We start from the raw sequence: 15,166 nt of genomic DNA, 5'->3' as shown, positions 1-15,166 counted from the left end.
CCAGAAAATCAGCTGAGTGTATGGGCCCCTTTAGGCAGTAAAGATCAGGTTTTGGACCAGCCCATCTACTCATGCGGATTTTTAGTCTTTACAAAAAAAAACACTCCTTGGAAAGGATCTATACAAATATGTCAGCAAGCCTACCTACTCTCACTATTTTGGCAGGTTGAATTAGCAACTGCCACTTAGTAGATGCTTTTAAAAATAAAGAAAGCTCCACGAGGAGATGAACTAGTCCAAAACCTGTCAGGTCTGTCAGACTTTTACTGCCTACTGTAAGCGCCGATGTAATTCATAGTGTACTCTAATTTGGGGAAAATGCAGGGCTGTGGAGTCAGAGTTGGAGTCGAGGCAATTTTGGGCACCCGGAGTCTTTGATTTCATAAACTGAAGAGTCGGAAGATTTTTGTACCGACACCACAGCCCTGGAAAAATGTACTTCAAATTTGAAAGGTTTTCAAGATAGTGGTCCTTTAAAAAAGGTGACAAACTTTTTCTATGCTCCTGATACTTTGTAGAGAAAGCCAGTGCTCCAGTTTTGCAGCCCAGCCAGAGCATGCTTGAGTATCTCACAACTCTTGTCCCCATAGTGTGTCCCTAGCTTTTAGAGCTAAATAACCACTGACAGTGTCCGAGACCACCTGTAACTGCTGACAGATGAGGGGGGCTGCACAGTAACCACAGGGTGGAGCACCCAGCAAAAAGAGGCAGGGGAGAATAGTGCAAATAGTACATCAGATCTCCTAGGAACAAAATATATGGGCATTACCACATTTGCCACACAATACCTGAAAGGTAAATATTTCATATTTTGAGTTTATGTAGACAGTTTGACTCAGAATAGAAGTTTTTACTACAAAAAAGGTTAGTCATTGTACAACAAAGTCGATCAATAACTTCAACCAAAGGGATCATGAGCTTTTCAGATATTCAAAAATATCTTAAGATTTAACATCTGCTGCTGTACAAAAAGATATATGACAATTAGATACTGAGAAATTCAAATTGTAAATTTGCAGTGCTTAATAGAAGGGGGAAAAAATAAAGAGGTACATTAGCCCCAATTTGATTGATTAGGGCAATTTAATATAGAGCCCATATCATTAGGGAAAATAATATTTCAGGTTACACACAATATGCAATCCTGCCTAAAGTTTAATCCAAAACCGGTTATAAGTCATAGTTAAGTCAAGCAGCAAACAAAAATAAAGCAATTTTGATGATCCCTGTGGCAGAAATGTCTAGGTACCCACCATATTAATGAAAAAATCTATCCACTGAACCCCACCCTATAACCACCCACACCCACCCATGAAACAAAAACAATTGATGTACAGAATTCAGTTAAAGGGAATGAAAAGGGTAGACCTTGTGGAGGCCTGCCGTCAAAGCCTAGCTGTGTCAGTTGCACAGGAAGACACCCCTTTTCTTCCTATTACAAGCAATCAACATAATGGAACATTATGATTAATATCAGGTATAGCGTTAACAGCTTTAAATAAAAAAAAAATGCATAAAAGCCAAATGTAATAGTGCAGAAATTTTAGCACCAAATCATTTGCAGATTACGTAAAAATTAAAGAGTTCTTTACCTGTTGCTTTCTTTTCAGTCCCGCTAATCATGTCAATTTTTCTCAAGACAATTGAGTTTTTTTAAAAAATAACTGTTGATAAAATCAACTTAAACATTAGTAATATCTGCCAGTATTTTAAAGCAAAGAAACGACCAGGCAAACAAATACTGTTACTAATGTGAGCACTGAGGACATTTTAACAAATGGGGGACCAAAACGCAAACATGTCTAATATAGTGAAAATAGGAATCTAGTATTGTAGTATAAGGGAGCAAGTCACCATTCACTACATTTAGTGCAAGCGTAAATAAAAAGGGAGCCCAGACAGGACCTAGAACCAAAATAGCCATGGTAACTTTATGGAAAAGATCTGTGTGTGGCATCAGAGGCAGAGATGTGGTTGTGTCAAAGATGTGTAATTACATACTGCCAAATGACGTCAACAAGAGATCCAATCGGTCCATTTAAAGAGAAGATTTATAGTCAGATTTAACAAATAAACAGGTAAAAAACTCACATGTATGTTAAAGCAACAGATATTGCCAAATTATACATCTCAAAATTAAAAATGGAACAATGCTGCAAATAAAAACATTTAATGCAAAAATGTCTGTGTTCTTATAAATTACAAATTGGGGCATCTACCCAGCAGACAAGGTACTTGAACTATAGTTATCCCACCCTCTTGAAGAGTGCATGCTTTTAGAATGCTTTCCAGGAGGAAGCTCTATGACAGCTACACTACTCGGGGTTCAAGAGAACCAAGCTGGAAACCAGCCTACACCTCCCTTTCAAACGCTAAACCTGAAGCCCTCATTCTCAACCTGTGGTCAGAAAAATGGCAAAACGGTAAACAAGCAGCTTAATCGACTTTGTTTTCATCAGTTTATGCTAAAATTAAAAGTATCTGTTTGTGTTATTGCAACAGCAAAAAAATTGTAACTATTCTTTATATTAAAAAAAATACATCAGGGCAAATAGGATACGTGCCTCAAGTTCATAGGTAGGGAGCAGGAGAGAAGGGTGAAGGTAAAACGGAGTAAATTATGTCTAGGTGCTTACTTTGGTGTTCATGTTCTGTGAGAACTCGAGAATTGTATCAACTCTTGTCCAAGCATCAGGGTGCTCCTTTAAATGGGTCAGTACTTCCTGTGCCATTCTCTGCTGTAAGAAAGACAACGCATTATAATCTTGTATTGAATCCAACTCTACAAACACTTTATTTAATCCGCTTATGCATCCTTGGGACGCATATCTACACGCTGAAAACTTCACTTGCTGATCGGGGCGTAGATAGGAGTCTCTGCTTGTTGCGATCACCGCATTTCGGTCAGCGATGGTTGAATGGGAACACGTAAGCTGATCAAAGTGTCTAATGAACAAACACCGGTATCAGCAAGATGCCAGTGATTACCCATCCACAAACTGAAAGTGAAAACTACAATCACAACACTTCCTGTACACTGTTCACAGTACACAGGAATAAAGTGTGGGGACATCTAGTGGACAAAAAGTAAAAATGCACCTACAGTAAAAACAAAAAAATTTAAATAAATCCTACAATAATTTGTAACCCTTTATTTCCCACTTCCTCAGTTACCAACATAAAACACTTGTTGAAAAAAAACAAAAACACAAAATGACAGCATTTAAAAACAAACAAACTAATAAATAGTTAACTTAGGGACTATAATATGTATATCATGAGGGTACTGTATATTACAGTGATTTTGCAAATACGGGCTTGTAATTATTGGTATAGTATACAGAAACCCAAAACAGAAAAAAATACAAAACCATTTCCAAATAATATATTGGAACCATTTGTTGTACTAGGTACAGAATTTAAAATGTTGAAATAACCAGGACAAATGGCCAAATAAAATGTGTGGTTGTTATCTACAGCAGCACTTTATTTTTGAACAATGGCTGAAAACCGTAAAACATTCTTCTATTTTCCTTCTTATTCACTTCAAAATGCATGTACAATAAATAACCGAACAGTGAGCGAGTAGGCCTAAAAAAAAATAATGATAATAAATGTAACGCTTAAATCCCTGATGTTCCAAGACATGGAATGTAGGCTCCTGGAGCTACATTACTGGAATAGGTTATCCTTCCAGCTATGTACTTTAACAGCTCAATCACCGTAGAGAAATCAGGTGCAGTGCTTAGTGAAGTCTCTAAAAAACAACATTTTTTTTCCGTTAATCTCTTTAATACATTAGTCCTAACTAAACCGCCGCATTCCCGCGGCTCTAAAAACTTATCTTAACCCCCCAAACTCCCCCTCCCTTCCCCTGCAAAATCCATGACTTTCTTGGTCGTGGATTTTGCTGCCCTAAGCTCTTCCGTGTGAGGCAGGGCTATGCGTTGCAGCCCTGCCTCACACGCGTCTATCAGTGGCGGATCTCTGCCTCTCCCCCGCCCCTCAGCGAAGGTAGACAGAGGGGCGGGGGAGAGTCTGCGATGCGCCGCTGACAGAATCGTGTGAGGCAGGGCTGCAGCTCACAGCCCTGCCTCACACGGAAGAGCTCCCCGCAGTGTGCCCAGGGGAGTTTGGGGGATTAAGATCGTTTAGAGCTGCGGGAATGCGGCGGTTTAGTTAGGACTAATGTATTAAAGAGATTAATGAAAGAGACTTCAGTCTCTTTAAGCTTGGTTCAGATAAATCTGCACATTTCCGGTACAGTACTGTCGTCCATTTTGCATAAGTCTCCTCTGACTGGACCGGAAATGTACACCTTTTGAGTGTGAACACAGCCATAGAAACGCATGCAAAACTGAACCAACTGTCAAAAACTGAGGACACCTTTTTATTTGTAAACCAAGCCTTAGGCCTGGTTAAGGATTTGTATCAGCTGTAACTAGGGTTGCCGCGGTATACCGGTTTGACTATATACCACGGTTTGATTGTGTATGGCAATCATACCATGGCCAATTTTACCGGTTTTCGGGGGCGGAGCGACGTAGCGGCGCACGAACAAACAGCAGTGAGGATAAGCGATTACTCACTTGCCGGCAGCCGGGTCCGTCCTGCACACTGTACTAGCTTTATTCTACTTCCTGCTCTTGTCCTATTTCCCTGAAAAAGCACTACCTGGGCACTATTACAAGATGATGCAAGAACAAGAAGTAGAATGAAGCTAGTACAGCGTGGAGGACCCGGCTGTCGGTATTTGTTTTGTACCCTCTGCTGCTGCGTCCCTCTTGGCTCTCTATACTGCGGGCACCAATCCTGGCTACACCTATCCCTGGCTACCTATGGTGCGGCCACCCAATTCTGGCTACACCTATCCCTGGGTACCTATTCTGCGGGCACCAATCCTGGCTTCACCTATCCCTGGCTCTATACTGTGGGCACCAATCCTGGCTTCACCTATCCCTGGCTCTATACTGTGGGCACCAATCCTGGCTTCACCTATACCTGGCTCTATACTGTGGGCACCAATCCTGGCTACACCTATCCCTGCCTACCTATGCTGCGGCCACCTAATTCTGGCAACACCTATCCCCGTCTACATATACTGCGGCCACCTACTACTGGCTACCCATGCTGTGGCCACCTACTACTGGCTACACCAGGCATGGGCAAACCTGGCCCTCCAGCTGTTAAGGAACTACAAGTCCCACAATGCATAGCAGGAGTCTGACAGCCAGTGTCATGACTCAAAGGCAAATGCATTGCGGGACTTGTAGTTATGTAACAGCTGGAGGGCCGAGTTTGCCCAAGCCTGGGCTACACCTATCCCTGGCAACCTATGCTACGACCACCTAACTCTCGCTACCTTCGCTGAGGCGACCTAATTCTGGCTACACCTTTCCCTGGCTACATGTGCTGTGGCCACCTATTACTGGCTACACCAATCCCTGGCTATCTATACTGTGGCCACCTACTACTGGCTACACCTATCCCTGGCCGGAGCAGTGCTTTTCAGCGCTGCTAGATTTGGGCGCAGCCGGCGCCTCCATAGACTTCAATAGGAATCATTCCTACTGAAGCGCTCAGTGAGTAACGTCGGTGCTGTCAGAAGACGGAACCGAGGTTGCTTAAAAACATAATAATTCGGCCTCCAGCAAACGCTGGAAGCCGAATTATTTCATTCCCCCACTATCCATGGCGGCCTGGAGGGGGAATAGTAATTAAATCGGCCGGACTTGTGCAGCAGCAGGATCAGCCATATAGCGCTGTATCCTGCGCCCAAGTCTACCGTCGCCGATTTCAAATGTACTCATCCCTGGCTACCTATGCTGCGGCCACCTATCCCTGGCTATCTATACTGCGGCCACCTACTACTGGCTACACCTATCCCTGGCTATCTATACTGCGGCCACCTACTACTGGCTACACCTATCCCTGGCTACCTATGCTGCGGCCACCTACTACTGGCTACACCTATCCCTGGCTACCTATGCTGCGGCCACCTACTACTGGCTACACCTATCCCTGGCTACCTATGCTGCGGCCACCTACTACTGGCTACACCTATCCCTGGCTACCTATGCTGCGGCCACCTACTACTGGCTACACCTATCCCTGGCTACCTATGCTGCGGCCACCTACTACTGGGGTGGGGGGTAGGCACATCATTTAATGTAAGGGGGGCCCCGGGTGCAAATAATTGTTCAATGCCGTATACCATGTTTTTTTTTTTTTTTTTTTTTTGGGACTGTTATCAGACCGTGGAATTTCATACCATTGCAACCCTAGCTGTAACAAAGACATGTTTTTGTTTAAAGGTTATTATGCTGTTGCTTATCTTTTAGAGCATTGAGGAGTTATGAGTTCAGGTCCGCTTTAAAAGGATACTTAAGCCTTGCACACACACACGAAAAAAAAAAAAAAGTCACTCGCAGATCCTCCTGTCCCCGCTGCAAACTAGTTTAGTTTTTGGCCGACAGGTTGACTGCGCCTCCGTCTGGCCACGCGTCTCCTCCACGTTTCCATCCGCAATACCGTCCTGCGCAGGCCACTATTGAGGACAGGACCATGAAGACTACTATGCATGGCCAGGCCCATTGGTGAAACGAACCTAGCTAGCGGCGGGGGACCGGAGGATCCGTGAGTGACTGCGCGGGCACGGGATGGATGCAGGGAGCTGGTAGAAGCCCCAGGTGAGTAAAACTGATTTTTGTTTGCAAGGCTTAAGTATCCCTTTAACGGGAACAAACATTGACATTTATAAAAATGTATACATTATATATAAAATGGAAACACACAGTACCTGTGCACCTTCTCCCTGGTATAAGCAATTCACCACATTGTCCAAAAGGTTGATGTCCAGTTTCTGGCTGAAATCCAGCAGCTGTCGAGCTGCATGGTCTGCTAACATGGTCATAATTGCTGGCATAGATTACTGAAAACACAACACATTGAAAATTAGAAGTAAAAAAGTGCAGGGAAGTACTTCAGATAATCACACTCAGCCTTGATAAAACTAAATTTAATTAAAAAGCAAAACAATCAGGAATTAACAGGTAAGAGTCCATTGCACACCTGTAACATTCTACCAGTTTCCAACAGTCTTTAGGTGGCCACACACCATGCAATCTAGCTGTACAGTCAGTCACCAATTTTACCACTTTCATGTAGTATAAGTGACTAACTGAAAAATATATCCATGTCAAAGTGAATCTATTGCTGTTATACTACATGGATGCTGGTAAGATTGTATAAAAATTGTACAGTCATCAGTGATGCTCACCGGATGCTGTCATGAGTAATCACAAGTAATTACTCGTGATTCAAATGAGGCTTAATTGGCGCAGGCGTGCAGCGGGGACACAAGGGGTCATTTACCCATAATTCTGCTGTCTGCCCTGCATTCCAAAGAGCTTGCATGCGTCCTACTGGTTGCGTTGCAAGCCTCACACCGGCGCACTTCCTCCCTCAAGCCAGAAGGAGAAAGTGTGCCGATGTGAGGCTTGAAGTAAAAATAGGAGCAATAGGACGCAGGCAAGCTCTTTAGAATGCAGGGCGAACGTCGGAATTAAGGGTAAATAACCCCTTGTATCCCCACAGCAAACCAGCGCCAATTAAACCTCATTTGAATAACGAGTAATCACTTGTGACAGCATCAGTTGAGCAACCCTGACAGTCAGATTGCATAGTGTGTGGCCACCTTTAGGCAGAATAGTAATACAGTAAATTTAACGACTAATCTATTTTTATTTTTTATATAATTAAATATCTGAAAAAAATACAGTACTAAAGGCCTCCCAATCGAGCACTAATCTGGAAAGGCCATTCTTTTCCGCATAAACTGCAGAAGTGGCTGATTCATGATCAAGGACAGCATAGCTCTGTACTGCATCAAACAGCAGCACATCCCAAACATCAGATTTGCTGAAATCTGATTATCTACTGGTACATTGTGGTAACCATGGCTGTGGAGTCAAAGCAATATTGGGTACCTGGAGTTGGTGGTTTCATAAACTGAGGAGTTGGATTGGTTTTGACCAATCCGCCGAGCGGATCAGTCAGAAGCAGCATCATCAGCCTGCCGACAGACTACACACTGGCAAACTGTCAGCAGAACGGCCACCTCGCGGGCGGGTCTGACAACCGGTCGTTTGCAGGAACCAGGCGTGTGTATGCGCCTTTAATGTTGGAGATGCATATAAAAGATGTGGTAAACTATCAATGATCTTTTTGGCTGCAGTAGAGTCTGAATCACACACCTGTGACAAAAATCTGACAAGATTAGCTGCATGCTTAGAGACATCTGATCTGAATGCTTGTTCAGGGCCTATGGCCAAAAGTATTTAGAAAACAGCCATGCATCTGCATTGTTTAAAGAACAAGCGACACCCATGCTAACCTAGAAATAAACACATATATAAGTAGATATACAATTCACAGGAATCATTACAAGGATAGCACAATACATCTATTATGTAAGTAGAACTAATATTTAAAGGAAAAGCAGAAAATCCTATTCTAGGCAGTGGCCACCTTGTCAAGTTAAAGCGGATCCGAGATGAAAAACTATAACAAGTAACTTGTCTATATATCTTGTTTAAAGTTTAGATCGTTTACACAGCAAATCTAGCTACAAACTGCGGGCCCGTTCACACTGCACGCGTTTCCAGCCGCGTTTTGGAAACGCGTGCAGGTGGCCAAAACGCACGACATCAGACATTGCATAGAGTGCAATGTCTGATGTTCACACTGCATGCGTTCCGGACCTGTGCGGTCCGGGAACGCATGCTGCACGCAGATTTTGCAAAAACGCGTGGCTGTCCCATTCACTTTTCAGTGATGGGATCAGCCACGCAACGCACACAAACGCGGATGGCCATGCGTTCGTACGCGTTGCGGTCCGCACGCGTTCCGCACGCATAGCCATCCGCATTTCTGATCTGAACGGGCCCTTAATAGAATATGATTATTCCTGAGAGACAATGACAGCAGCCATGCTTATCTGCATCTTGAGCAAAAAAAAAAAAAAAAAAACTCAATTCCCCCCTCCTCTGAAATCTCGCCCCCTCCTCCTGCCCAGACTGAGCTCCCATGAGTCCTTGCTACTGTCTGAAAGTGCCTTGGCTCTCTGAAAACCTGTGGGCGTGGCTTCTTTAGTTTATAGGGAATTAGAGTATGAAAACAAAAACAAAAAAGTATTTGGCTTGAAGAATGCCCTATAAACAATAGGAAAGGAACAATTATGCAATGAGTAAAAGTTCATCTCGGATCCACTTTAATGCTGACATCTTATCCTCCCTGGCTCTTGTTTCCCCCCTCTCCCTTCTCTTGCTCATTGTGTATTCATTAGCTGCCCTCCTCCCAGAGTCTTCAGACACTGCCACTGAGGTGTATACTAGCAACTGCACTGTCTTCACTTCTAATCTCTGAGTCACCTCATCCTTGCTTGTAAACACAAGTGAGCAGTTAAGAAGCTAGGCATGGAAATAAAGGGAAGAGGAGGAATATATTATAGATAAAAAGAACCCCCAGCATGCAACTGAATGCCAATGGCAATTAACCACTTAACGACCAGCTAACGCCAATAGGCGGCGCCTGGTTGTTTGTGGTTTTGTATGGAAACCTTTCCATGCCACTTCACGGAGGGTGTCTCCGTGATCAGTGTGCGAGCTGCCAATCGCGGCTCGCACGTGTAATGTAAACACGCGGGGAAGAAATCACCGTTGTTTACATCAATACGGCGCTGCTGCGCAGCAGCGCCGTGACGGAGATCGGCGATCCCCGGCCTCGGATTGCCGTCATTTAATAGGCAGAAGCCTATACTATCCGTCCTGCGCCGCTCAGAGGGGAAATCAGAGGGAGGGAACGGAGGTGAGGGCAGAAAACGCTGCGGAGGGGGGGCTTTGAGGAGCGACCCCCTGCAAATCAATAATATCCGGCGGCGATCAGACCCCCCCCAGCAGGTCTTCCCCCTAGTGGGGGGGGGAAGGAAGTCTGATCGCCCTGCCATTAACACGATCTGTACTGCGGGCTGGAGAGCCCACGCAGCACAGATCTTTGAGAAACAGCCCGGTCCTTAAGTGGTTAAAGGACCAGTGCGCCTAAAGTATGCGATCACTCCAAAACATAAAAGCAGAAAAAGTTTTGCAAGTTATGAATGCAGGATTAGCATCTTTATCCCTTAATACATTTAGACCAGTTGCTGTTGAAATTTGATTTTTATGGTGACGATATCGCTTTAAGCTAGCAATGGATGCCTATAAGCCTTGCATGGCTGTACTAGTCTCCATCAGTGATAAGCTTTGAATAGAATCAAAATGGATTTCGAGTAGCCATCTACTCGAAATCACTCTGGTTCGAAATATTAATTAGTGCACCTCAGGACGCAGGGTGAGGAATGGTTAACTTAGCCATGCTGCAGTCTGCTTTAATGCATCCCACATCGTTGGAGGAAGCGTGGTAGTGACGTGACTCGATGTGGAATGCATTAAAGCAGACTGCAGCATGGCCAAGTTAAAGAGGTACTATGGCAAAAAATTGTAAAACAAATAAGATGCAAGTTTTTTCCAGAGTAAAATGAGCCATAAGTTACTTTTCTCCTATGTTGCGGTCACAGTAGGTAGTAGAAATCTGACAGAAGCGACAGGTTTTGGACTAGTCCATCTCTTCATGGGGGATGCTCAGCAAGGCTTTTCTTCTTTATAAAGATACTAGCTGATGACCCGGTGTTGCTCAGGTATGTATTTGGCTGGTGTTGGCTCCACCCACTTTTCCTAACCCTAACACACAAACATTCAATGACCAAGTTTGTGAGCTTTGAGGTCTTTCATTTCTATGGAAATATACAAATTGATGCCAAACAAATCAGATAGGCCGTTTGTGGCTCCGCCTCTCTCCACCATTTGAACCCCAGTCAACCAATGACCAACTGTAGCAGGTTTTAGACATCTGCTATTAACAGTGTTAAAATGGCAACAACTTAAATATTCCCCTTGAAAATCAACAATTGAATTTTGATTGGCTATTATAGGCTCCACCCACTTCCCTAAGTATTAATCAGTCACCTAGTAATTATCTGGGCAAAGTTTGAGAACCCTGCCATTAACAGTATAGAGCCTCATCTACACGGGCAGATGAGGCGGCGATGTGGCTTATCAATCGAGCCGCTGATGCAGCTCGATTGATGAGACACGACAGGACGGATCTCCCCACCACCGATTCCCTGCTCGATCCCCGCGAGGGGACAATGGCAGTGAATCGAGCTGAAGATAAGCGGCGCCGGCGGGGAATCTAATCCGGAGCGGGGACGCGGAAGAGGCGATCCGGCGGCTAATCGAGCCGCCGGATCAGAGCCTCATCTACCCGTGTAGATGAGGCTTAAGAACGGCTGCAGTTTATATTTTCCCCGTAAAATTTGTTTTTGCCCCCACCCACTTTTGTAACCTGGACACAGTTTACTCAATGATCAATTTTGTGAGCTTTGGGGTCCTTGACATCAATAATTTGATTGGCTGTGGCTCCGCCCCTTTTCTGAATTTGAACCCCAGTGACCCAATGACCAACTGTACCAGGTATGAGGCTTGTACCATTAACAGTGCAAGAATGGCAGCAACTTCAATAATCCCCTTGAAAAACAGGTGAATTTTGATTAGCTTTTTTAGGCTCAACCCACTTTTCTGATTATTCCCAGTCACCCAGTAGCCAACTGTGCAAAGTTTGAGAACCCTGCCATTAACAGTGAAGAAGGGCTGCCGTTTACATACAGGGAAATCTGTTTTTGACTGCACCTACTTTTTGTAATCTTGACACACAATGACCAAGTTTTGAGCTTTTGGGTTCCTGGCATCAAAATGGTGTAAATGGAAGCATTTTATCTAGCAAAGAAATTTGATTGGCTGTTTGTGGCTCTGCCCCTTTAGTGAATTTGAAACCCAGTCATTTAATGACCAACTGTAGCAGGGTTGAGGCCTCTGCCATTAACAGTGTAAGAATGGCAGCAGTTTCAATATTTCCCTTGAAAAATCAATAGGTGCATTTTGATTGGCTGTTGTAGGCTCCACCCATTTTCCTGAATATTAATCCCAGCCACCCAGTGACCAACTGTATCAAGTTTGAGGATCATGCCATTAATAGAGTAAGAATGGCTGCAGTTTACATTTTACCATGTAAAAAGTTAGTTTTTGGCTCCGCCCACTTTCTATCCTTGACATACTCAATGACTAAGTTTATGAGCTTTTGGGTCCTTGGCATCAATAAGTTGCAATTTCCCACTGAAATTAAACAAATCTGATTGGCTGTTTGTGGCCCGCCCCCTTTTAAGAATTTAAACCCCAGTGACCCAATGACCAACTGTACCAGATTTGAGGCCTCTGCCATTAAGAGTGTATGAAGGGCAGCAATGTAAATCTCCTAGAAAATCATTCCCAGTCACCCAGTGACCAACTGTGCCAAGTTTGAGAACACTGCCATTAACAGTGTAAGAATGGTTGCAGGTTTTTTTGTTTTTTGTTTTTTTCATGGGAAAATATAAAGTGTAGTTGTTGGCACTGCCCACTTTTTCTAATCTTGACATACAGTCACTCAATTACCACCTTTATGAGCTTTGGGATCCTTGGTATCAATTTGTATATTCCCATTGAAATTAAACAAATCCGATTGGCTGTTTGTGGCTCTGCCCCCTTTCTGAATTTAAACCCCAGTTACCCAGTGATCAACTGTACCAGGTTTGAGGCACCTGCTATTCACAGTGTAAGAATGGCAGCAATTTAAATATTCCCTTTGAAAATCAACAGGTGTACTTATTTGTATAAGTTTGCACATATTCTAAAATTTTTCGCCATAGTGCCCTCATCTGCCCCCTCAGGTGCACTAATTAATGTTTCAAATACAAGTGATTGAATAGATAGCTACTCGAAATCCATTCGGACTCTATTTGAAGCTCATCCCGGGGCTCCATGAGCAGTGGTAAAGCAGTGGTAAATCAGTGTTTTTTCCATTAACCTCCAGGACAGGTCCACCACGAGAACGACAGGCTCCTCCCAGGAACAGGAAACGTCCAGATAGAGTACTCTATAAATCTTTGTCCAACCCCTTGATCCTCAGTTGACGTTTCCTGTTCCAGGGAACAAGGAGTGCTCTGGTCGCTCGCCGGTCCGTCAGACCAGGTGTGTTTGGGACCCGGTTGGCGGCGGATGGTGGACCTGCCTAGAGAGGTGTTGGGGTCTGGTGGGGAGAAAGCGAGAGTTACCTTCTCCCATGGCTGTCCTGGCTGCCCGAGTTGCGGTGGATCCGGAGGACACGCGCGGCGTCCATGATTCCCCTGGAGCGGAGGCTAATGGCGCGCCGGAGGTGACGTGGATAGTCATGCGGGCCTCCAGAGGGTAGGCAGCTGATTGCCCTCAATGGCGGTGTACGCGTGACGTACTTCCGCCCTTACGCGGCGTCACTTCCGGTCGCGTGGGGAAGAGACGCCGGAAGCCTGCATGGTTCGGCAGTTCGTGTGCTGAACGGAGCGGGATGGACGCTAAGCAGGAGCCAGGAAAGGTAAGCGTGGCGGAGGCTTGGTGACCTATATGGTATGAGCTGTACGCCCTATGCCGCGTCTGTACTGAGGTCTGTTATTAAAATTGAGACTGTGCAGTATAACATAACAGCCTGCTTAGCGTCTCATCTGAGGTCTGTATAACTATGCATAGAATAGAATGCTGGTACAGATTATTCGGGGAGATATACGGAGAGGTGTATATATATATATGTTTGGATATTAAGACCTCAGATATATGGACAACATAACAGTTATATGATTGGCCTTTATGATATATTCCCTTGACTACTATATGCAAAGAAAGTATATATATTATAGATTTTAGATGGATTATATGTATATGATATCTCTATACATGTTCCTTCTTTTCCTGGTCTCAGGGTTGCTATCACTCTTGATATTTGTGCACCAGGGTGTTTTTTCCCTTTTGGTTTGAGAAAGAGGGATGACATTATTTTTGTTTTTGTTATTATAGGGCCCGGAGTCTACTGAGCCGACAAGGCCAAGAAGGCGGTGCCCGCTCTGTGATGCAAAAATGGCCCATAATTATAATAAGCAGTTTTGCCAACCTTGTTTAGTAAATCTAATACAGGAACAATCAGGGGGTTTAAAGGAAGAATTAATGTCAGCTGTTAAAAGAGTAATGGCTGACACAATTAAATCATTAAGAGAAGTATTTGCCTCTGCTATTCCCCCAGCAACAGAAGCAGTAATTACAGGTACGAGTACGTCCATGCCGACCGTGGAGATACCAAATGCTGAGTCTCAGCCTATTAAACATAAAAGTAAAAAGATGTTAAGACTTGGGATAGATGTCCCAAGCTTGATGCAGCATTCTCACAGGTTAATAAAGACAATTTAGCCTTTGAGGATCTGGGGTATCTGAAAGATCCACAAGATAAGGAAGTAGAATTGCCTTAAAAAGGCCTGGACAGCAGCAGGTGCAAATTTTAGACCAGCAGCAGCTACAACATGTGTAGCAAGAGTTATATCTCTATGGGAAGCAGTGGCTGCATGGTGTGATGGATAAGGGTTCTGCCTCTGACAGGGGAGACCGGAGTTCGGATCTCAGCTCTGTCTGTTCGGTGGGCCAGCGCCTGTTCGGTGGGAGACCTTGGGCGGGTCTTCCTGGCGCTGCTACTGCCTATGGAGCGTGCCCTAGTGGCTGCAGCTCTGGTCCTTTGAGTAATTAAAAAGGTAGTGTGGTTCATGGTCTAGAGGTTAAGACAGTTACCTACTAGCTACTACACACTGCATACTGGGTTCAGATCCCAGCTATGGTATATAAGGCCTGCGGCCACACTAAGCCGATAGCGCCGCTCTAGTCAGATCGTGGAGGCTAAGCGGCTTCAGGCCTGGTTAGTAGCTGCATGGGAGACCGGCTGTGAACCCCAGGTGCTGCAGGTGAGGAGCTTCTAAGCAGGAGATTTTAGAATCAGAAGTAGTTTCCAAGGCCACAGACTAAATAATTGACGCAGCAGCCGAGAACATCAAGGTAAACGCAAAAACCTCGGCATTGATTAACACAGCAAGGTGCATGAGGCTTTACTCCTTGAATCCAAATGAGGGAATATTCGACAAGGGTTATGCGTTTCCACCAATCCAACTGATTCCACGGATTTTACA

General features: G+C 44.4%; 1 protein-coding gene and 1 pseudogene across 1 annotated transcript in view; one reads left to right on the top strand and one right to left on the bottom strand.

The window, feature by feature from the left end:
- The window catches only part of XPO1 (exportin 1), a 101,648-nt gene that overhangs the window by 58,784 nt on the left and 27,698 nt on the right, over nt 1-15,166 (bottom strand). The window contains exons 2-3 of the mRNA XM_068232383.1: nt 6,800-6,931; nt 2,637-2,738 (exon numbers count right to left, since the gene is read on the bottom strand). Coding sequence (XP_068088484.1) covers nt 2,637-2,738; nt 6,800-6,925 — 228 coding nt within the window. The 5' untranslated portion in view covers nt 6,926-6,931. The remainder of the gene's footprint in view (nt 1-2,636; nt 2,739-6,799; nt 6,932-15,166) is intronic.
- LOC137505654 (5S ribosomal RNA) lies at nt 14,830-14,947 on the top strand (annotated as a pseudogene).

Source organism: Hyperolius riggenbachi, chromosome 4 (genome assembly GCF_040937935.1).
Source record: "Hyperolius riggenbachi isolate aHypRig1 chromosome 4, aHypRig1.pri, whole genome shotgun sequence".
Classification (NCBI taxonomy): Eukaryota; Metazoa; Chordata; class Amphibia; order Anura; family Hyperoliidae; genus Hyperolius; species Hyperolius riggenbachi.
This window is presented reverse-complemented; position numbering and strand designations above follow the sequence as displayed.